Source organism: Cnephaeus nilssonii (assembly GCF_951640355.1).
Source record: "Cnephaeus nilssonii genome assembly, chromosome: 17".
Taxonomy (NCBI): Eukaryota; Metazoa; Chordata; class Mammalia; order Chiroptera; family Vespertilionidae; genus Cnephaeus; species Cnephaeus nilssonii.
Genome location: NC_137088.1, coordinates 9242555 through 9267363, shown reverse-complemented (window position 1 = coordinate 9267363; position 24809 = coordinate 9242555). Strand labels below are relative to the sequence as shown.

Here is a 24809-nt window from a genome sequence, read left to right as displayed (position 1 = left end):
AGCTGGGGCTTCCGTGTGAGCACTCCACTAGCACCACCCCATTCACCAGCCCGGAGGCTCTGTTTTGGGTTCTTACGGGGGTTCATGAGATCATTGACCATTGGCGATTGTTTCAACCTCCTGCCCCTCTCTGGTCCCCCGGGGTCTGGGATGGGACTGGGAGTTCCAACCCTCTAATCACATGGTTGGGTCCTCTGTCAACCAGCCCCCATTCTTAGGAGGGGGGTCCCAAAAGTCACCTCACTAACATGACAGAAGATACCTTTTAGGCTCCCATTACCTAGGAAATTCCAAGGATTTTAGGAGGTCAGTGACTATAAGATGTAATAAAACTACATGGTACTCTAGGGCTGGGGGAAACCCCCAAGGAAGAAAAGGCTTGGAAGGGGGTCCCCTCTCCAGTTCTCATTGGAAAAGGTGTGGCTGTGGCCCCTGGATGGCAGTGAAGTTGACTGGGTTGCCCAGGTCCTGGATCTCGTCACTGGGTAAGCAGGAGGCAACCCTCTGGGGCACCAGCCAGGTACAGGCAAGCCAGCTGATGCACCAGCAGAGGTGAGGGTGTCAGTGTGAACAGAAGACCCAAGCTCGCAGTGGGTCGAGGGCATGCATTCTGAGCCCACAGCTGGGGCAGGTTTCCACCGAGGCTACCTATCACCCCATGCTTCTGACCAACAGAGCAACTCCCCTCTAGCGCCATCTACTGGGAAAGCGTACCATCTCGCTCACTCTAGGAATCGGTTCATGGGTCAGAGCCCTCTGAAGGGTGGGGTGGAGCTCAAGTCTCCCCGGATCCTTTCTGACCTGAGGCTCTGCAGTGAGAGGGTCTGATCCTGCGCCAGTCCTCAGAGCTGGGACAGAATTTTCTCTTCATTACACTGGGAGGAAATCAAACAGGCATGCACAGGCCATCAATTTCTTCTACTTTCCTATTATGTTGAAATAGTTATAAAACTATTAATAACCGAATAAGAAAAAGAAAACAATGGTCTGATTAATATACATTTATTATGTAACAATTAATTTCAAGACAAAGTCCAATTCAAAACATATTACTGGTTTTACAAAAGGTATAATCCAAACCCATTTTTCCAATAAATTTTCTTACGTAACCTCCCATCATTTGGCTTTGGAAACATTTGTTACATTAGAAAAAAAATGTAAGTACAGCTCTTAGGCACAGGTTAAAAGGGATGACACACACACCCTGGAATAATTACAAAACAGTATTTCTTTTGAATACACATTTGAATTTTAAGTTTAAATAACCAGTGTTTTAGATTATTTTAAAACATACTTCAAGAATGGTTTTAGACACCTTTTCCTTGTAATGCACTGTGCAAAAAAAATTCCTCTCATTTCTTCTGCAGTAAGAGCCACAAAAATGGTGTCCCAAATAGGATTCACTTTGTCCTCTTGAGAAACAATAAAGAGGCTTTGGAACTGGTTAAAAATACCCTAAGAGAGAAGTAGCTGCAGAGAGAGAAGCCCTGTGTCTAGAGTGGCCACACCATGCCCCTTGGGGCAGGGCTGGTTGTCACCACGGGGACGTCCACACAGCTGGGGACCAGGGGTGGCTCCGAACACTGGTGGGAACAACAAGGGGTGACAGAATCCTGCCGGACTGGGACCATGTAACCCTTGACCCTACTTGCTGGGAATCTTTAGAAAACAAGAATTTTTCTGGGTAGTGTTTTCCACGGCCACAAATGAGTCACCTCATTAAATGATTCAGAAAAATTCAGTCTGTTGGTTTCATGCTACAATTACACTATTTCAATGGGAAGGAAAACTTACAGGTTTAAAACTAAATTCTCTGTCACTGAAGATGTTCAATACCATATATTCATTCAATGGCTTTCCCCCTTCCATTCTTTCTGTTTGGCAAAGTTTCATTATCTAGCTTTTGCTACCCATCAATCTTGTGTTTTGGACATCAACTGTCCATACTGGTTGCAAAATACATGTGTGTACTGATACATGGGATGTGACTGTGAAGATGCATGTTGAATTGGGTTACATATTTACCCTCATTCACTCATATAAAAATATGTATCTTTAACACTTACATACCACAAATATGTTCATTCATCCCAACAGCTTTTTACCTAGTCTTGCCAATCAGATAAGAAACACCATAAGATGGGGAGTGAAAACCTTTTTACATACAAGTTTCCCAGCAGAAATTAATTTTAAAAAATAAGTCTACGTTCAAAGCAGCAATCAGAAACTTTGTTCTTGTAGTAGGTAAATAATACTGTTATAGCAAATTGTGGACTTAAATAAGTTTAATTTAACAGCTTCTTTCTTAGTTCTTTAAAAAATAATACAGATTTGTGTCACTTGATAGTGTCTCCATTTTTCCAATTCCAAGGAATACAGAGGTCTCCGTCTTGCATAACGGAGTAAAAATGTGAAACGCAGAGGTGCATCCCTTGTAGGTAAGGCAGCGACTGCCCCAGAAGTCTCTTACAGCAATCCACCATCTGCTTACTAGAAACGCTGGGCTCCTTATAGAACTTTTCCAGGGAAAATTTCTTTGTTGAAGCCTGTATCAATTCATCTTCAATAATCTTTAACCTGTTATATCAAAAATAAAAAATATTGCCACAAGCAAATAAAAGAACATAAAATATAAATATATTTTTGGATAGGGGGCTATACCTTTCTATTCACAACACTGAAAATGGTATCCACCAAAGACAAATTGTATGCTTAGAATATACACCAGTGGCTGTCATGCAATACCTGTTATTTCCACAAGTATCTCTTAAATCTTTGTAGCAGGAATGGGGTAAAAGTAATACACACCTTAGAAAGCTCTTATCCTGCTTCACCCAGAACTAGTAGCAACTGAAGGAAGCAGAAAGCTGAGCGTGTGGACACCTTGGGTTTGACCCTTGGGTGGTAAGCAATGATTTCTAAAGATTTCCAAATAAAAAGCAGACTCAGGGCGGTGAGGGGGTCAAAGGGGGAAAAAAGGGGATGTATGTAATAGTTTCAACAATAAAGAATTAAAAAAAAAAGCAAGCTCACAACAATGGCAGGCACCTGAGGCCATGCCCTCTTCACTCTCACTCTTCTAGGCCAGCACTCCCTCCCCTTTGCCTGAAGCCACAATGTGTCTTACTTCAAGGGCTTGAGTTAAGATCTAGAAAGTAAACAGCTCAGGGCAGAAAGAGCTCAATGTCTTCAATCCTTCCTCCCACAGGTGGCAAGGGTTTATGGACCAGATGTAGTAAGCGATCAATCCCCAAATGGTCACGGCTTCCGGGTGAACATCACTTGGGAAGCCCACGGGAGAAGATGAGGAGAGCCACACGGCTGTGGTCAGGGCTCCTGAACTATCTAAGTAAAGTATTGTGCTAGTTCCAAACATGAAATATCCTCTTCTACCCAAGCTTCAACTGCACAAAGGGAAGAGCAAGTAGGTAAAGCACCGATAAACTAGGAGAGTCTTGGAAACAAAAGTGGCTGCTGTAGTTGGTGGTCTGTCCTGACTGAATCCCTTTCTGCAACAACATCCAGGGTCCCTTCCCACGTGCTGTTTGTTTTCTCTGTGAGGTTCCTCCTCCTAGACCAGGCTGCTTAGAGAGGCAAGAAGTGGGCGGGTTAGGGTTGAGGATTCCTACTCGGCACAGGATCAGAAGGAGGAACTCTCAGGTACCATCGATAGCAGGGGATGACAAACTTCTTCTGTAAAGGGCTTTTCTCACTTGCTCTAAAAAAGACATTCGAACAGTCTGGCTTGGAAGTGAAAAGCCGTGCAGTATGGCCGAGGTGCTGTGAGTTTCAACAACACCCCTGCACACATTTAGGCAGGCCCTGCATTCCCACGGCTCCCACGAGAAGCCTCTGGTCCCACGCCAGGGTCGCCCTGATCCTGGAGCCACACCGTGGTGATCAGGAGGGCCCATCAGTCTTGAGGGTACAGTCTTGGAGGGGCATCAAGCCCGAGAGGGCAGCCCTAGCTGAGGTTTCTCTAGGGCTGTGCTGGTGGTTCTACTGTCTGTAGCAAATTAACTTAAAATTATTTTAAAAAATTGTTTTTTTGCCTCTCCTTGTAATTTCTGCTTGGTTATACTCCTACCTAAAGAAAAAAGGAGGAAAAAGGGAGGCACAGCACCAACAGGGAAGCACCGTGACATGGTGCGTGTGGCTGGTGGGGCGTTCTCTCTCTTTTCTTCTAACACTAAGAAATGGGCTCAATATTTCCCAGGGGAATGACCCTTCTCTCTGACAAAAATTGTGTCTATTTTTTTTTTTTAACATGAAGTTTAACCTTTCTGCCACTGACATCTGAATGTGATGCCACAGGTGTATCTGTCTATTTTCACCATACCCTGCTAGGGACTTTCACAGTGCCCTCTGGGCACCAAGGTTCTCAACAAACATTAGTTGAATAAATGAACATTCTTTTAAATGGTTGTTTCTACTGTTATGCAAGTATAGAGATTACTTAACCATTCTTTTATTGTTGTACATTTCTATCGTGATGGTAATGTAATCTAGGTTATTAGAAAACAGGCACAGCCAATCCATGGCAGAACAAGACAGGAAGAAATAAATATGGAACATCCTCCAATCAGTCAACTCCTAAGTTAAGCACAGTGTGAATGTCCCTCGCTTGTGCGTTCTGAATACCTGAATTTTTAGGTTAGAGTGAGCGATAAGACCTAACAGGGGCTGGTAGTACTCACTCGTCTTTCCTCTTCATGTTCTCTCTCGCCTGCTGGGCTCTGGTGAGAATGAACCACTGCAGGTTGACTGGGTCGCAGAGCGTGGGGATGTTAAAATGCCCGAGTTCATGCAAACTTGGAGCGTATCTGTCACTGTAATGACACACATGAAAGCAAAACCATCAATCCCCTCCATCCCCCACTCCACCCCGAAGAAAACATTTTACGAGTCTGATTAACAGAAAAGGAATTCATCAAGGAAATCCACCCTGAAAGTATATCCCAATTGACTTCAAGTTCTGCTGTGTCCCAAGAGGCTCACTATCAGGATGACCACACACTTTCTGGCCCTGGGACCTTCTCCATCTGTAAAATGGGGATAGTAACCATTTCATGGTGAAGAGCTAATGCCTTTAAGCTCCAAGCACAGTGCATGGAAAACAGTGTATGTAGTATATGCACGAGAAATGTTGGCTACTGACTTAACATTAGTTCAATCCTGCAAGTTTTCCGTAGGACTGACTGCACCCTGTCCGTGGCGCTGGTTACAGAGCGTGCAGAGTTCAACCCTTCAGTTCTCTCACGCTGGCTTTTTCGTGTGTAAAGAGTGTTGCTAGCAGATGCAGAACCACACACTGAGATACAAAATCTGTGCGAATAAAGAAGGGTCGTTCTTGCTTTACGTGTTTACCTGTTGAGGATCATCTGTAAGCCACGCAGACTTTGCGGGTGGAAAGGAACTCTGTTTTTCAACAGCCTCTTATAGAACACATCGAGAAGAGAGTAATACTCGTCCAGCGTCAGCACTGGCTGGAGCTCTTCAATATAAACCACCTGGATGTCCCCCAGAAGGTGGCTTATTTGGTCTTCTAGGAGCATTAGCCTCCTCTGAAGGTCAAAGTAACTTGGTAACCTTTCAAAAAGCTACAGGATTTTTAAAAAAGGAAAGAAATAGTCCTAAGTACTAATAGTGAGATATTTAGGTAAGAATCTCGACTTAGTTTAGAATGATTAAATGGTAAAGAAGGGTTTTAGAAATAAAGTATGTCAAGTCTAACAGAATTTACTTTAATTCACCTACATTAAATTAAATGCAATCAACACTACCCTCCCATGTACTTAAACACTACACTGGGCCCCTGGAGTGAACGGATTACAAGAATTTGTCCCTCTTGGCCAGGACCCACAGCCAGGGTGCAGGAGCAGAGGCTGAAGAGATGGGCGGGGCCAGGTCAGTAGTGCTACATTAAGGAGTTAGGTAATTGTGATTCATAGATCATTCACCCTGTTTCCAATGGTGACATCTTGGAGAGTGAGAGTGTATGTCACAACCAGGATACTGAGATTCACCCAATCCACCAACCTGATGAGATTTCATCAGTTTTACTCTCGATCGCTGTGTGCGATTTGATCACATGTGTAGATTCATGTGACACAACCATGGCCAAGAGTCCTGCACAAGGACCCGCTGCGCTCCACTTTCACAGCCAGACCCTCTGCTCCCCTCCTCAAACTTGGTGACCACTAACCTGTTCTTTCTGTAACCTTATTACTTTAGGAATGTTACAGAAGTGGAATCATACAGTATGCAATCTTCTGAGGTGGACTTTCCTCAGCAGCACAACGCCCTTGAGACCCACCACGCTGCTGCAGGCATGGGCAGCTCATTCCTCCTTGCTGAGTGGTGCTCTGTTGCACGGATGAGCCACCCTTTAACCACTCAGACACTGAAGGGCATTAGGGTTTTTCTAGTTTTGGGCTTCTATGAACATTTGTGTACATATTTCTATGGGAACATATTTTTTCCTTTCTCTAGCATAAATGCCCAAGAGTGCCACTGCTGGACCACATGCTGAACGCTATAAGGAACTTCCCTACTCTTCTCCAGGCCTGCACCATTTTACAGCAAAGAATGAGTGATCTGCATCTTCGCCAGCACTTGATGGTGCCATTATTTTTCACATCGAGAAGAGAGCAGTACTCATCCAGCATCAGCACTGGCTTGAGTTCTTTGACATAAACAACCTGGATATCCATTCTGATAGGTATGTAGTGATATCTCATTGTAGTTTTAATTTGAGTTTTGCTAGGGCTAGTCATGTGGAACATCTTTGTATATGGTTATTTGTCATCTGTATATGTGCTTGTGACATGTCTGTTCATGTCTTTTGCCCATTATCTAGTTGGATTATTTGTATTTTTTACTGTTAGGTTTGAGAGTTCTTTATATATTTAGACATAAAGACTGTTAGATATGTGGTTTGCAAATACTTTCTACCAAATATTCACTTGAACCAATATGTCACCAATGAAGATATGTGGATAGCAAATAAACACATGAAAAAGATGCGAAATGCAAATTAAACCTACTACAAGCTAGTACTGCACACTTATTAGAAAACAACAGCAAGTCTTAAAATAAATGCCCTAACATATTCAGCTATCCACTTTTAGGTATTTTACGAAGAGAAAAGGAAATATGTGTCCATAAAAACATTTGTAGATAATGTTTATAGAAGCTTCATTTCTAATTGCCAAAAACTGGTAACACAATGTCTGTCAATAAAAGAGCTGTGGTATACCCATAGGATGAAATAGGAATAATGGCAATAAAAAGGAATAATTTCCTTGATACATACAACAACATGGATGAATCTCAAAATAGTTAAGTGAAAGAAATCAGATACCCCTCCCACACCCAAAAGTATGTACTCTGTGATTCCAATTTATAAAACTCTAGAAATATAAGCTAATCTATACCAGTGACTGGCTGGGAGGGGGTGCTGGGATGGAGGAGAGGGTTGACAAAGGGACATACTTTTGTGGGTGGCAACTATGTTCACTATCTTGAATGTGGTAATGGTTTCACGGGTATTCACGTATATCAATTATCAGATTATACACACTAAATACACAGTTTGTTTTATGTCAATTATGCCAGTAAATCTGTTAAAGTTAAAACAACAGAATACAAGCCTTTAGGCAATACTTCAGAAAAGACTACAATTTTCAAATAAAATCTGAATTAAAAATCAGTCTTCTAAATATTTTAAACTACATGACGTTAAACATCTGATCTGAAAAGAGCTGTAGCTACAATTAAAGTTTTTAAAGTTTATTGACATAATAGCATAGTTTGAAACAAAATTATGTTGATGACAAATCAGAGATTTTTTTGCATTTCAGCTTTTTCTTACCTTCGTCCAGTGATGATGGACATCCATTGTTCCCAGCATCACGTGGCCCACTGCACTGATCCCGGAACGGTCTGTAAATATTACTGTACATCCTGATGACAAAACAAACCCTCTGGTCACTGTACAGAGATGCTTCATCCTTTCAGCACTGTGCAAATAATTACTTACATTTAGTGTATAAATTCAGGATTAAATGCAGAAGTGTAAAGGCTAATTTTATGTCTCTGATTTACTCAAAAGAACAGATTTGAAAATTCAGCTATGATAAAATCACATCTGCAAAGACTTTTAACTCTTTTCTTGTACACTTTACAGATGTGGAGAGCAGTAAGTAGTATTTTAAAAGAACATGTAAATTACTTACCTTTTGCATTTTTAAGTGTTTCCAAGTTCTGCTGCGCTAAGCGGCCTAAGCTATGCAGCTGGCTGCAGCGATGGGCGAGGCCCCAGCTCCGCTGCCACCTGGTCCAACAGAGAGCACAGGCACATTAACACTGGCCCCTGGGGGAGGAGCATGCATTCACCCCAATGCTCAAGTACGCACCCGACATGTTTCTAAACTAGCTCATTTTTCAAGAAGCAACCAAATGGAAAATGAATTGTTGACCAGAGGGTAAAAACATTACTACTAATGTTCAGGTATCCAAAGATTTAAAACTAGCAAAGACACTATGTTATGCTATTTCTATTTTGAAATTAGAGGATGAAATAACCCACCTCTGAATTCTAATTCTGGGATTTACTACCTCTGTGACCCTGAACAAGCTGCTTCTGGCCTTTCTAAGCTTTCTCTTTCACACATGCAGAGTGCGGACCTTTCCTACTGCCTGGCAGTCTAAGTCAAAGGAGAATATATGAAAAGCTATGGGAAACCTTAGGTTCTTCCTCATCTATCTGAACACTGATTCTGATGAATGCCATTTCTGATAAAATGAAATTGGCTTAAAAACTGTTCCCTTTAATCCACAATTGAAAAACTGAGATACAATTTTAAAGAATTAACTGTGATCAAGCTACTAAATGCTGTTCTTTATTAATAAACTAGAGGCCCGGCGCAAGAAAATTAGTGAACTGGGGGGGGGGGGGGCGGGGGGCTCCCTCAGCCTGGCCTGCACCCTCTCGCAGTCCAGGACCCCTCAGGGGATGTCCACCTTCTGGCTTAGGCCCACTCCTTGGGGGACCAGGCCTAAGCTGTCAGTCAGACATCCCTCTGGTAGCCTGTGAGCCCTCCCACCACCGCCGTTGTGCTCGCAGCCATCAGCCTGGCTTCTGGCTGAGCGGAGCTCCCCCTATGGGAGTGCACTGACCACCAGGGGGCAGCTCCTGCATTGAGTGTCTGCCCCCTAGTGTTCAGTGTGCGTCATAGCGACAGGTCATTCCTGGTCGTTTGGCCGTTAGGGTCAGTTTGCATATTACCCTTTTATTATATAGGATAGTCTTTTATAGGCTGTTTAGTATCAGTCACAATGTCATTAGTCACAATGTTTCCATTTGTTGAAAGCAGTCATGTCCATGCCACCTGAACCCTGTTGCATTCTCAAACACTGAGGGCCCCAGAGAGCCTTTGTTTATATGGGTTACACCTATTGACATTTACGATAGTAAGAATTAAAGCTGAGGGATTTCTCCATAATACTGTAAAATCAAGCTTATTTCCTTTTTTACTAATGCCAGTCTGCTTTGACAGATCTTTTAAAGCTTATACTAGAAAAAGTTATTTTCATGTACATAGAACCAAGACAACACCCATTTTCTCTTTTCCTCTTTTTAAACTCGAATACCAACCTTATATGAAGGAATGATTATTTTTTATATATTATGTGTATATGAAAAGGATATTTTTCTTATAAACTCACTATGTAAAAAAGTTCAACTAGCTACAAATATATCACTATGTAAACCTTATTTCACTATGTATGAATGATTTAGAGAGAGGAACATCCATCGTTTGCCTCCTGCAACACACAACCAAGTATGTGCCCTGACCCGGAATCGAACCTGCCACCATTTGGTGTACAGGATGATGCTCCAAACAACTGAGCTACTTGGTTAGGGCCTTATTTCATTATTTTAAACAAGAAATGATAGTTTTCTTAAGCAAATGAACATTTGATTACTTTCATAAAAAGATAATTGAAGAATATTTAGTTATCCAAATAATTAAAGTAAAAGATGCAAATATTTCACTGCTGGAAAACTTCACCAATTGGGAATCCATGTTTATTCCAATCTCCAGATTAGTTCTCTCTATTACCTGATATCTGAGAGCTGCAACTGATGAGACAGTTCATCTTTTAAACGATCTAGTTCTTTTCTAAGTGGCAAACTATTCTCCAGCTTTTTAATAGCACGTTTCCCATTGTTATCTAACCAGGATCTAGAAAGAAAAAGACATACACATTTTAACTACAACACAAACATGCCTATTATTAAAACACATATGCATTGCTTTATAGTAGTGCCAATGTTAAAAACTCCAATTAAACCTTGACCAAATTATAAAAAAATAAAGGAGGGGAGGTGAGTGTAGACTGCAGTAGTTGAGATGAGACTTCACCAGGGCACTTGGTGGGCGGGAAGCAATGGGACTGGAAAGGAGCGCCGGAACATTAAACATTACACAGTATGTCCAAAAATGTAGATCGGAATCTAATTACTAGATATAATAGGAAGATAGATTAAATGGAGCTTTATGACCCGATAGCTCTTCTATTTTGTGTTTGATAAAACCCAACTGATTTTCAATTTTTTTGTGTGTTTTATTTCACAACAGTAAGAAACTATTTCAGCCTGTACTTCTCAATAAAAACAAAATTATTTTCAAAATTAAAAGTCTATACTAAATAATATTGTTGTTATATTTTCTCTTGTTATGCCCTGAAATATTAGAAATATCTTAACATGCTCTTCAAGAACAAATTCTGATCAGGTGAATGAAATTTATTTTATTTATTTTAAACAATATTATTTTTTTAAATCCTCACCCAAGGATATTTTTCCATGGATTTTTAGAGATTAGAAGAGAGAGGGAAAGACAGAGAGAAACATCGGTGTGATACACATCAACTGGTTGCCTCCTGCATGAGCCACTGAGCAAACCAGCCAGGGCTTAAAAAATATTTTTATTGATTTCAAAGAGGAAGGGAGAGGGAGAAGGAAAGGGAGAGGGAGAGAGAGAGGGAGAGGGAGAGGGAGAGGGAGAGGGGGAGGGGGAGGGGGAGGGGGAGGGGGAGGGAGAAATCCATGATGATTCATTGTGTGGCTGCCTCCTGCATGTCCCCTACTGGGGACTGAGCCTGCAATCCAGGCAGGTGCCCTGACCGAGAATCAAACTGTGACCTCCTGGTTCACAGGTTGACATTCAACCACTGAGCCACACTAGCCAGTCCTCATGACATTTTTAAACATTGTCTCCAAGTATTCTTATTATGTATGGGTCATTACATTAAAGGACTTACTATTGATCTCTCCAGAGAAACTGAAAATGCAGAACACACGAAGCATATTAAAAAAAAAAAGATTTAGATATATCCTTTCTTCAGATAAGGGGTAACTTGAAGAGAATTTTAAAAACTTAAATAATTTCCTGTATGTGTCTGGGATGAAAAGATAAAAAAATTTAATACAGTTGGAAGTATTCTGGCAACTAAGAAACATGAAATATTTTTTTCATAATGGTTATTGAGTTAACTGTACTGATAGGATTTCTTTTCCTAGAAAATTAGACTTTAATTTTAAAGGCAAATTACAAAAAGGTTTAGTTAAATAGAAACTTTTACGTACGTTAGGGTTGTTTCCATTTTCGAGACGTGCTCGAGGTCTTCATCTGGGTCTTTGAACCCAGTAAAGGAGTAGTAAGACTTGTCCCATTTGATGGGCCTGTCAGACATCCTCTTCGCCTCTTTGGGAGGCTGGGGACGCACATTGCTGTTCAAGCTTTGGACATGTTCAACTGATAAACTGCAGGAGTTGAGAATATATAATACTGTGCTTAGCAGATCTCTGGTGTGCAAAGTAAATTTGACTGCTCGAAATCCTAGAGAATATAATTCCCCCAAACAGTAAAGACAGGTGATTATTTGCTTCATTTAAAATTTTGTCATACAGAATTTATAAAATAAAAATCTTTTAAAAGAGCCCATTACCGATTAAAATTCACCCTATTGGCAAATCATCTCTCAATGGCACATTGCTGCCTTTCTCCAAATCTATACCAATACTGTCTACCGTCAAGAATTCCTCTAATTGTCAGTTCCTTTTCTAGTTTGGCACCAGTGACCAAACCCACCCAGCCCAAGAAGGGGACTCAGAATATTTTTTATTTTTTGGTTAATCCTCACCAGAGATATTTTCCCACTGATTTTTAGAGAGAGTGGAAGGGAGGAGGAGAGACACACACAGAGAGAAACATTGATGTGAGAGAGACACATGGATTGGTTTCCTCCCACATGGGCCCTGACCAGAGCCGGGAATTAAGCCTGCAACTGAGGTATCAAACCCGCGACTCTTCAGTCAGCAGACCAACCCTCTATCCACTGAGCCAAACTGGCTAGGGCTCAGAATATTTTCAATGCTGCCCATAAATTTGGTCTCTACAGTCTAAGAGATGGTAAAGCTCTCCTATGAGCAAGTGTCCACCAAAGGTGGTTTCGAAGATGACGGGGGAGTTATGGGGGGGCTGCCCTGTGACAGTGGGTCAGAAGAGGAGCCAGACAATCTAGTCTCAGTGGTGACAGAAACTCATCTAGAATTTTCTCTGTGATTGAAAGAGACTGTCCTGTCCTCATAGTTGCCCAACTAGCTAGTAACTAAGTATTTTCAGAAGTGATTTAAAATTTCTAACTGCTTAATTATGCTTGACAATCTCATTTTGATACTGGTTAGTCATTGGGCTAAGGTTTGTAATCTAACTTGTTAAGTCATCAACAGAAAATCCACTGTTTGTTTTTTTAGCCCCTTTATTGGGTGGTTCTTAAACTACATAACTTTCCAACCAACACTCCCACCAACTGTGCCATTATTATCTCTCCTTTCAAATATGAACAAAGACTCAATCCAAAGGTATTCTGGCAATGCCAGACTGAGTGAACCTATTTAACATGAAGCTTGCAAAAAGACCAACTAGAAATAAGAAAACGTACCTAAAGTACTAAAGGGTTCCTGGCCATCAGAGGAATTCTGGTCTGTTTCTCTTACATAAAAGGTGAGCTGAGTTGGTTTCAAAGACTTGGAGCCTGGTTTTTGAAGGTTTTCTAAATAGACACTTAATCTCTGAAGAGAATTTTCATTGACTTCCTGGGAAAAATATTAAGTGGCATTTACACACAAATTAGAAAAAGGAAATAACAGAAATTATATCATCACCTTTTTTAAACACATTTGAGGGTATTAAATACTGCATTATTAAAAAATGTTGGCATTTCATCACATTGGTAGAGGAGGGAAAACATTTATCTACTAATAGGCTTAATTTTCCATACATGTTAGATTTTAAAACTTCAAATTATTAAATTATTTAATTACATCCCAATAATCAATAGGTCTTTTCTAAGTAAAATTTTTCTGTTGATTCAATTTACTAATTACAAAAAAAATCCCACAAAAAACAACACACAAAAAAGGGCACATAAAACACCATTACTAATACTCTAAAGAGTCTATATGCTAGCTTTATTGCCTGCATAAAAAATGTCAGATTTCATAAAAAACAACATATTTTCCAATCGCAGTATCTATATTTCAAATTAGTTCAAAGCATTGATTATATGTTCAAAGACAGAACAATATGAAGGCAGAGAACTCTGTATTATCCTGTAACTACGGCAAATAAACTAAACAGGAACATAGATTAAGATTTAAAAAATAATAAACATTTACCCTTTCTCTGGGGTGCTGTCCAAAGAAATCTGGATGCACCGCAAAATAGAACGGCCTCAAGGCATTGACTGCTTCAGCCCCCGAGAATGCTCTTGAGCAGAAAAACCAGCGTGGAGACACCTTCCCCAGACATAACCTTTTAACAAGATGTGAATTTATTATTTGTTGAGGCCCTGATGTCCACACAAATCCCCAGTGTATAAAGTAATGGCAACATTAAAATTACTATGTATGAAAAAAATTAATATGTATGGAAAATGCCATAGGACAAGAAACCAAAATACAAAATTTTGTGGTTTTCAGAAATCTAGCAAGTTTTAACAAGCAGTGAGTATCATATAATTCCCCCCCCCCGTGCACAAGTTTTGTGCACCAGGCCTCTAGTATAATTTATAAAACCACATGACATAAGTTCTACTGATACAATATGAAAAATAATATTAAATACTAATGATACAACTTCCTCTCAAAAAAGCCACTTGGAAATGTTAACTGGCTTCATTGCAAATGATGATTTTTTGTATCAAATGTCATCTTTTTATACTGAAAAATATTCTGAGAATTATAATGCTTAAAAAGAAGATTCAGACATCTCTTCATTCATTTCCTCATTGCTAGAGTGCTAATATTATTTTGAGAGTGTTTTTTTAATGTACAGTTTTAACTCTAAATGAAATTATTTGCAATTTTGGGGAAGTACTTCTCTGACAACATTTTTGCATGTTGTAATTTACCTTTTCCATTTATATAAAGAAGTCTCTAAATATTGGGCACATTTTTGTCTCATACATTATATATATTGAGTCTTTTGAAAAGTTTTCTAGTTTTAAAATGGTAGGATTATAGAGTCATTTCTGCAGATTATTTTTAACAGTTTGGAGACCACCAACATATTTTCAGATTACCGTTTGTGTTTTTTTCATGTAGTCTAACCTTTTATAAATTCAATATATAGGCTGCGTATTAGGGATATAATGGAAGTTTGAACAGTGAAGGAAATAGTGAGGTAGGTGTGAAAGTCCTCGCTACGAGGCAGCATAAGTAAATGTGAGTGACAACTCCATTTTCCATCTGAATGTTGGCTCTTATTTCCAAATGTCTGACAGACTCTTAGCTCTCCTGCCAGCCACTCAAGTTTTACAAGTCTAAAAAAAGGAGTAGAGGTCATTATTGTCCTTCTAAACTCAGCCTGGAAACAGAAGGTAAGGCAGCAGTTAGTTCAATCCAGGATTATTTCTCAGTGTTGCCAAACCACAAAACCTCAGATTCAATTCTGCCCAAACTAGCTTACCATAACACCCCATTTTAAGTTAGTCTTGTTTCTTCTCACTTTCATAATACCCTTTGAAATCATCCATTCTTCCGTTTTCCTGCTACCAATTATCACCACAAAATTGTATTGCAGAGCCTCATAATCAGTCACACACACACACACACACACACACACACACACACACACACCTATTTGGAACATAATACCATAATGTATAAATGACATATTTTCATTTGTTCTTCTTTCCTTCCACCTACCCACCCTCAACTATCACTATATTCTTGAAGGCAGTAAATATGTTTTATGTATATGTTGTTTGCTGTGTTAGTTTGGGTCTGCTGAAAGCAGAGGTCAAGACAGGATTAGATGTGCAAGATAATTACTGGGAAAGGAAGGAGAAGATGGGGAGAGCTTTCAGACCATGATTCAGGTCTGACACCTGCAGGAGGAGGAGGAGGAGGAGGAAAGGAGTGTTGAGTAGGAAGTCTGGGGCTGCAGCACAGCTCCAAGAAGGGCTCAGTCTTGCCAAGGGGGAGTCCTTGAACCAAAGTCACCCAGAGGAGGAATCCTGTGTCTTGCTGGAATGATTCTACTTAGGATTTATAGTATACATACATAAACAGCAAATATAGCAGTCACATGACCGTAGTACACAATTTTAATGCCAAGAGTGGTTTTCCATAAGACAACAGTAGAATTGAGGGCAACATGATAAAAAGTGTGCTAAGGGCAAACTTTATCTTTTTTCCTCTTAAGCTTTTCACACTGAACTATTCTGGAAGATGGTATTCTTTTTACCTCCTGCTCTGAATGGGTTCTTGCAGGACCTGGCTGTTCATATGAATTTTCATTTTCTTTTTTTTGCTCTTGCCCTCCACCATAATATAAAATAACATTAGAATTTGAAAAATAACAGCCCCCTCATACTAATTATAGATTGGACCATGAAGCTTACCTCCTCACAGGTCTCAGGAAGCAAAACATGTCTGTGCTTGATCTTAGCCAAAAGGCCGAGAAGCAATATAACATTTCTGAATATATATGTATGTCAACTTCCAGGCATCCATTAACTGCTAAAAAGTGACAAAAGGGTATTAAACACAAGCATAGACTAGCAAAACTTCAGTTCTCATGATTAAGATGGCTTTTTAAAAAATAATCAAGTACCTGATTAATAACAAAATATATAACCATTTCAATAATTTATAGAACTTTTGTTTCCTGGGCAAAAACAGCAAAGACTTTTTCCTTTTAACAGACTAGGAAAGGACTTAACAAATTCTGCATTAGCTTACTTTAGATTCATTTATCTAATTAAATTTATTTACTTAAATTTATTAATCAGGAGAACTCATGCTGGGCCTTCCATTTTGTGAAGATCAACAGATTCATCAGCTTTATGCTGATACCAAAATGAGGTTTTTATTCCCTTAACCTTTTTTTTTTTTGCCCTTGGGTATGTCAAGAAACAATACTAATTGGATTTCTGCTATCTTGTCTCCCTGAGTAGATTGACATAAGGTATTTACCCTCTGGCTAGAAAGGAAAACTGCAAATCCTTTACTCCTAAGTGTCCTTGGTTAGGGAAGATAGGATTTACAGATGGCTCCAAACTGCTGTTTAACTCTCCGTTTCCCTATTCCACTAGTGCTGGCTTACTGGCCTGTGTCATTTACAGAACTTCCTTTCAACATTTCTCTTAAAATACCTAGATATTTAATGATTTTTACTATTTAACCCAGTAGAACTCCCAAGTTTAAGTTACCAAAGACTTTACTATTTTTTAAAAAATATTTTTTTATTGATTTCAGAGAGGAAGGGAGAGGGAGAGATAGAAACATTGATGATGAGAGAGAATCATAGATTGGCTGCCTCCTGCACGCCCACAACTGGGGATTGAGCCCGAAGACCAGGCATTATGCCCTGACCGGGAAGCGAACGGAGACCTCCTGTTTCACAGGATGGCACTCAACCACTGAGCCAGACTAGCTGGGCACTATTTTTTTTCTCCAAAGCGGGAGTGGCCCCTGCCTGAGGCCTCTTCTGCAGCTCCGGCCCTCCTAGGAGAAAATCTGGGGGGGCGGAGGAGGAGAGGGGTTTAGAAGGTTTATTTCTCATATTTTTCTTTCTGAGGAGGCTATGTAACAACAAGAAATCTTGCATATAAGAAGAGATCTTAAAAACGGAAACAAAAAACAAACCCCAAAGTAAATAAATGAGTACTCAAAAGGATGGACTGGGAATGTTAGTCTTATCTCACACTAACCCAGCAGAGCAAAGGACCTTCAGTTCTGGGTGGGGCAAAGCCCAAATAGCAGAGATTCCCTGTGTTTATAAAAGGTTAAGAGTAAAAGAAGTCCCCAGAAGATAAGAAAGCAAGCAAAGACAATCAATAACCAAAGTTACTTTACAGACAGACAAGAACTCTCACTAGCTAAGCATTTTGGGTGGCAGATGTCTTGAGAGGGAGAGCTGGGAGGGTCCCCAAGATTAAGACATCTTGTTAGCTGCTGGAAAGTCCCTGAAATCCCTGCCAGGGGTTCAGCCTGCCACAAACAGCTGGGGGCCCCCAGCTAAGTGGGATATGCCCCAACTTTAAACAAATTCAATAAAACAACAAAAGACACAAAAAATAATCAACAGACTCTTATATACAATATTTACAGGCCCACACAACCCAGACAAGAGCTTCACACCCTGCTTTCCCAAACACTAACCTCTCACCCCCAATTAAAAGATTAAGAGTGCCTCCATATTGGCCCAGTTGGGGTTATGAGTGGCGAATATGGAAATAAGCAAATCCGTGATCTTAGCAGGTTCATCCTGGTAGGAGGGAATGTTTCCAATTGAGCAAATCCGAGGTGGAGAATCAAGTATGGGCCCAATAGTATCCTGCTGGGTGCCCATTCTCAGTGGCTCCCATGGTCTATGGCAGACAGGGAGTTGCCCCATGGGGAAGTAGCTCTATTCCTCCAAATTCAGTTCCCTGCCTCACTCTCATGTAGAGGGAATGGGGGTGATGTCTCAAGCTCATCTTCAGCGCCCAGCAGTCCAGATTAAGGAGGGAGCTCCCAGCTCCTGGAGCACTTGGTAGAGGTCTCCTAACTACGGACCCCCAAGGCAGCAGCCTCTCCTCCCTCTTCTCCTCCTGTTCTTTACCTTTTTGCATTACAGGCACCGCATCTTTTCTCTGAACCATTAATTTATCCCCTTCCTGATTTTCTTTTGAGTCAGAATTATGCAAAAACATAAAGCCTCGAACATTTCCCCAACCTCAGATAAAACAATTCTAACTGTAATACAGTATAATAGTTTAGAGACTCATTTAATGGCCACCTTTCCCCAGAATCTAGAGCATACATAGGCCAAGCAGTATTGCAGTAAAACACTCTTTTCCTTTTATTCACTGGTGGGTAAGTGTAAGTAGCCCAACCCCCCCAAGATCCATCCCAATGGAGTAACTTTTGGAATAGAGCCACCAGCACCCATCCTTGAACAATTTAAGCAAGATTACAGGCAAAGTTACACCAGATAAAACCAGCCCAATATACAATATTTATAAGTGCACACAAAAGACAGACAACTGTTTGTAGTTTACAGTGCACAGCCAGATAGAATGACCAGGCAAGAACCATGAGGCAACCAGGAGCTGGCCCGGCTCACTCCAGAGAGAGAGAGAGAGAGAGAGAGAGAGAGAGAGAGAGAGAGAGAGAGAGAGAGTGTGTGTGTGTGTGTGTGTGTGATGGGAACTGCTGAAGCTGCAGCTGGGACTCAAATCAGGAAAATTCCTGGCAGCGCTGCAAATAAAAATAAGAGTCCAGGTCTCAGCCCTGGGAACCCCCAGTCCAGGCAGCAAGCAGGATCCCCGGTACTCACCCAAGAGGACTCTCCTGCTTGTGTCCTATCAGAGTTGCCAGAATATGTAACCTGACAAGCAAGGGCTGCACTGCCTGTCACTTCTTGAGCCAATTAAGCAGAGACAGAGTTGAATCATGTAGGAGCGTTTATTCCAATACTGCTGGCAGTATGGGAGGACAGCAGGTCATCCACGAAAACCTCTCCTGCCACCCCCATAAGCCAGCTGCGTATATTGGATAGGACAAAGATTACAGAGGGAAGTAGGGAAATAGGCAAGGTGGGCTGGGGCGGGACTCCATTGTTTGGGCAACAAGGTTGTTAATCTTTCCAAGGTTGTTAACAGGCAGTTCTTGAATGAGAATGGACCTGATCCCCAGGTCCAAGGTTGACTGTCAGGTCCTGGGGGCAGGGTGGGGGTGGGAGGGCTCGCATACAACTCCCAGCCAGGTTAGAATGTCCTTTCTTTAATCAGAACAAGGCAAACACGGTTAACAAAGCATGATTAATATTTCTTATAACTATAGCTAGTCCCCAATATTCAATTTTTGCCCCTAATACCAGTAATAAACAAGTTACAAACATTACCATTTACATCAGCACTCACCAAAATGAAATACTTAGCTATAAAGCTAACAAAATATGTACAAGATGTTTATGAGGAAAATAAAACTCCGATGAAAGAAGTAAAAAAAGAACCAGTGCTCTTCCTCCAGGGAGCAGGCACGTGTCTCAGGTGTGTAGGAAGGCCCCTTCTTTGCCTCTATAACTTGTTTCCTAAGCCCATTTCTTCTACAAATTCTTTCTTCTACTTCTGTGATTTTCCAAATAAATGTTCTCATAAAAAAAAAAAAAAAAAGAACTAAATGGAAAGATATTCCTTGTTCATGGATAGGAGGAGTCAATATTGTCAAGATGTCAGTTCTTCCCAACTTGATCTATAGATTCAATGCAATTCCAATAAAAATCCCAGCAACTTATTTTACAGGTATTGACAAACTCATACTGAAGTTTATATGGAAAGGCAAACAACACAGAATAGTCAACTCAATACTAAAGAAGAACAAAGTTGGGGGACTGACATTACCCAACATCAAGACTTACTATAAAGCTAAAGGAATCAAGACAGCATGATACTGGTGAAAGAACTGATAAACTGAACTTCATTAAAATTAAAAATGTGTGCTCTCTGAATGACAATGTAGAGAGGATGAGGAAAAAAGCCACAGATTGGGAGAAAATACTTGTAAAAGACATACATATCTGAAAAAGGACCATTACCCAAAATATACAAAAAAATCTTCAAAGAAGCAAATCCAGACTAACTTAAGACAGCCCAAAGCTTGCAAAGAGACTAGAAGGATATACCTATGCAATCTACAGCTAGCTATCTCTAGTTAGCTAGTGGTAGGATATTAAGTGCTTTAATTTTTTCTTATTTCCTAGTTTATTAACAAAGAACATGTGACATGTTCTTAAGTTAAAAAAATGCTTTAGCGTATAAATTAAATGAAGAAAATGAATATAGCAAAAATGAGCATTATTCATTTAGTATTTAAGACCGGCCCCTAGGCCCCTGGCTGGTGTGGCTCAGTTGGTTGGACATCGTCCCTGCACTGAAAGGTTGCAGGCTCTGTTGCTGGATCAGGGCACATGCCCAGGTTGAGGGCTTGATTCACATAAATGTTTCTCTCCCTCTCTCCTTTCCTGTCCGCCTGTCTTTTCATGTGGCACAGATCTTGGGTCAGTCCTCAACTTGGCAAGACCAAGAAGCCAATTTTATCACTTCCACCAGAAATAAACAGGTCCTGGGAAAATAAAACCATAAGGGACCTGACTGATAACTACCATGGCAACTTTTTAATTTACTATGAGAAATAGAATTGCTAAGAAGACTAGAAGACTCAGATCTGTGATTTTTCCCCCCCCTTAAAGGATTAGCCACACAGAAAATACAATTACTCTTGGAAGACTGAATATACACTGCTTCAGAGTAAAGCTGGGGGCTCTCATTTGCTAGTGAGAAATAGTCTGAAAGCCTAGGCCCTAGGGCACCCAGGGTTCTTGTCTTCAGACAAATTATTACATGGATGGTTCCTGTATGTATTCCATGGGGCCCACTATCCTCCCACTGGGAAAAGCCTCAAGCATACTACAAAGTAACTGAGGTTACACTATCTTATCAGACTTGGAAGGTGCTCTGGGTACCTTAATTCGACCAATTCATCAACAGGCATTTACCAAACCCTTAGGTGCCAGGTTCTGTGCAAAGTATTGGGAATAGAAAAACATTAAGACAATGCCACCTCTCCGACAACTTACAGCCCCAGGAGAGGGAGGGTGTGGACACAGGCACACGCAGATGATTATAAAGCAATGCAGTAAATGAAATGAAATAACAGCCATGCACAGAGTATTATGGGAAACTCTCAAGGGCTACACTTGGAATGGGGGCTGTGGAAGGTCTTTTCCAAGGAGATGGTACCCTCTCTGGATGGAGGGTGGAAGGTGGGGAAGGACACAAGTCATTTAGAAAACAACGTAAATGTCTGCTATAATTCACTTAATACTAATATTAGCTTCTATTTCATAAAATGAACATTTCTGATTTTAACCTAAATTCTGTGCTGTGAAGTGAGGCATTAAATATTTTGTTCAGTTTGAAATCAAATTTGGTGAAGATACCTAAGTTTGTGGAAAGGTTTAATTTGGGTAGTTAAAAAAAAACCTGTTTCATTTTGCTTAAATTACTTTTAATCCTCACTGGAGGGTATGTTTTTATTGATTTTGGGGAGGAAGGGAGAGAGGGAGAGGGAGAGAGAGAAAGAGAGAAACAGTAACGCGCTTGCCAAATTGAGATCCTAAGATTGTTCTTTGTCCATTTGGCAAACTTTTTATTTGACAGTAAGTTATTTTTCCTCAGGCTGCTTTCAGTTAAACTGTGACTTCCTTTGGCAATTACCTTGCTCGGTTTTTAAAAGCAGTTTGTTCCATCAAGGAGGGATAATAGCGGGCAATTTTTCATTGCTTTTCAGTTGAACGTTTCTCAGGGAAGGGGGGAAAAAAAAAACGCAAAGTAAAAGCAGTAAGTCCTATTAGATAAATGAATCAATTGTAGCAAAGTATCTAGAGTCTTTAGCTTCCTTTTCTAAATCTTTTGCTATGAGCTTTGAATCCTCACAATTTCCTATGATCAGTCAAAGACTGGAGAAATAGTGTAGTCGAAAATAATGAAGTCTTAAATAAATCGTCTTTGGTTTCTCATTGCAAAAGACAAGGTAAAACAGATGCGATGCGGGCACTCAGTTCCAAAGTTGGCGCGTCGAGCTAAGGTGACTGCGCGCTGCCCACCGCGACCCCCCTTTTTCTGCCCCGAGCAGCCAAAAGGCACACTCGGGGCCCCTCCCCTCCTGCTCCTTACAGTGCCGGCAAGTGTCCGCCCGGAGGGCTCCCTCCAACCTGTTCCATCTTCGACCTGTTTCACCTCCCACCTCGCACCAGTGGGCAGTGCGGGGGCGCGCGCGCGCGCGGCTTGGCCCGGGCGCATGCGCACCGGGGCTCCGGCCCGGCCCACGAGCGCGCGCCGCAGGGCCCGGTGCTCCCGCGTGCCCTCGCCCCACTAGACCACAGCTCTGACAGGCTCCTACCCGCGGCACTCTCCGAGCCGCCGCCCCCAAAACCTCAGCGGGGAGCGCTCTGCTCGCTTCGGCCATCGGGCGCCTGGCGCGGCGGGCCCTAGGAGGTGAGACGCCGCGAGGGACGGGCCGCAGACCGCGCTCTCATTGGCTGAAGCGTGCCAGGCCTTCTTCCCTGGAGCGCGTGCGCGCAGCCCGGGCCGAAGGTTGAAACCTCGGCGGTACCCAGCCCCGCGCTGACGTCAGCGCCCAGGTGACCACCCCGCCGCCCCCGCCGCTTTGAACCCCCCGCCCGTCCTCCTTCCTACCGTGCGGCCCGCGGGAGCTCCGCGCGCTCCCCCGAAAGCTTTAGGACGCTCGAGCGAGCACTCCGAAATCTGAAGGACGGGGCCGGAGGGAGTCGGAACTGATTGGGCGGCAGGTGGCGGGGCCTGCCCCGAGGGTCGGGGGAGCGACTGAGCACGCGCTGGAGGGCGGGAGGGAGCGAGCGCTAGAGGGCGCGCGCATGCGCCCCCCCAGGCCCCAACCTCCCCAACCGCCAACCTCCGACGCCCTAAGAAGGGCCGAGGCTGCCTCCGCAGATCCGCCCGCGGGGCTTTCGGAGCTGAGGCTAATTTTTAAAAATTTCTCTTCTCCGGTTTGCATTTTCTTTTGGACTTTGGCCCTTTCAGGATCTTTCAAACCTTAAGCACTCTCCACCATCAACTTGGGTTTTTGCTATTAGGTGTGTCTCTCCTAGGACTTCGATTAGCCCTAGAAATGGTCACAGATGAAATGAGCCGTCTTTTCCCCTTTCTACCTTTTGGCATTGTTGACTGAGGCCAAAAAAAAGAAAAATGCCTCCATTTGTTCCAGCCCTAAGGGCTCTTGATTTCTCATTAGAAACAATCTGGTCACTTGTGATCCTTTCCAATCTCATTTCCCCAAAAAGCTTCATTTATCAACTCTCCCGTCTTCATCTTTTCAAATGATTCTTTGCTGTCGGCACCTAACCAGTCTCCTGTTTCTCTAATTCCTTTCTTTGGGTTTCAGTTCCCTCCTATAGAAAAGACCAATTTATAATTGCCCGCTTACCATTCTTCATTGTCCGCAAATGTACCTCAAACTGATGGTGGTTATATCCAAACCTATTTCCTAGCGGCTGCATTTAAATAATGACAGTTACAGTCATGCAGTTTATGCTTGCTAGAGAACTGGCCATCCTTGTGCCGTCTCCCGTCTCACTTCCCATATCTCATCCATAATAGTATTCATGCCACACTTACCATGGCAAGTCAAAGTGCTAGGATTTACCTTTTTTAGTCTTGTGAAGTTGCAGACTTATTCCAAGGATGCTGCCATTACCATATTTTGGGAGCTCCTTTAAGAAATACTTTCACAGCCCCTGTAGTCACGACTTTTTTTTATTATTCACCTTATTCAGACTTTTTCTCCAAATGATTATGGTTTAAAGTAGCAAATCTAAAGTATGAAATTAAGGACTGAAGATGACCACCTTAGAGAATGACTGGTAAATTCTGAAGATGACTTCAGAAAAGGAGTTTAAACTTCCTAAGGTGGTTTATATGGCATAATCCTTGTTTGGATATTTAAGCGCTGGTATATTTGTCTAAAATAACTTTTCTTCAGAGGGAAGGATACTGGAACAGACTGACAGCTGTGAGAGGGAAGGGAGGAGGGTTGGATGAAAGAAGGTGAAGGGTGGATGAAGGAAGGTGAAGGGATTAGCCAAAGAACATGCATGCATGACACACAGGCACAGACAAGTGTGGGGAAGGCCAGAAAGAAGGGGGGTGGGGTGGAGGCTGGCTGGAGGTGGGCAAAGGGTGGGGGGAAATGGGGACATCTTCAAGAGTGTCAACAAAATAAGTTTTCTTTAGTCATACCTAATGTATTTTTAAAATACACATTGAAAGATCAGACAGAGGCCGAAAACCAGGACTACAGGCTTTATTAGAAGAGAAGGACCTGCCGGGCTGTCTTGCAAGGGGAGAACAGCAGCACGTGCAGAGGTGAACAGGCCTTTTGAGGGGAGGAATGGGAAGGAATGGGGGCTTAGTGTACTCGGCACGCGCTGATTGGTGGCTTAATGTATGGTCCATAAAAGGTACATAGTTAGTCACTCAGGTACTTAGGGACAAGGGCTTAGACCAGTGGTCGGCAAACCACGGCTCTCGATCCACATGCGGCTCTTTGGCCCTTTGAGTGTTCTAACGCCACTTCTTCAAAATAGACTCGCCCAGGCCAAAAACCGACTTCTGCGCATGGGCCACGAAGTTTCAATCGCACTGTACAT

At 41.9% G+C, this 24809-nt stretch overlaps 1 protein-coding gene across 6 annotated transcripts; it reads right to left on the bottom strand.

Annotated features, from left to right (window-relative positions):
- Positions 1-1038: 1038 nt before the first annotated feature.
- Positions 1039-22895, bottom strand: TCAIM (T cell activation inhibitor, mitochondrial). Of its 6 annotated transcripts, none has more exons than XM_079795301.1 (11): positions 22822-22895; positions 15979-16093; positions 13751-13886; positions 13015-13168; positions 11657-11909; positions 10128-10250; positions 8238-8335; positions 7874-7965; positions 5368-5600; positions 4698-4829; positions 1039-2577 (listed from the first exon to the last, which is right to left on the bottom strand). In XM_079795301.1, the coding sequence occupies exons 2-11, from the start codon at positions 16050-16052 to the stop codon at positions 2337-2339; spliced, it is 1536 nt and encodes a 511-aa protein (XP_079651427.1). In that variant the 5' UTR covers positions 16053-16093; positions 22822-22895; the 3' UTR covers positions 1039-2336. The 6 variants fall into 6 exon arrangements, with proteins under 6 accessions (XP_079651427.1, XP_079651424.1, XP_079651425.1 ...); XM_079795298.1 differs by having other exon boundaries at positions 15979-16096; positions 22822-22880; XM_079795299.1 differs by lacking the exon at positions 22822-22895 and adding an exon at positions 22300-22469 and having other exon boundaries at positions 15979-16096.
- Between the last annotated feature and the right edge of the window lie 1914 nt (positions 22896-24809).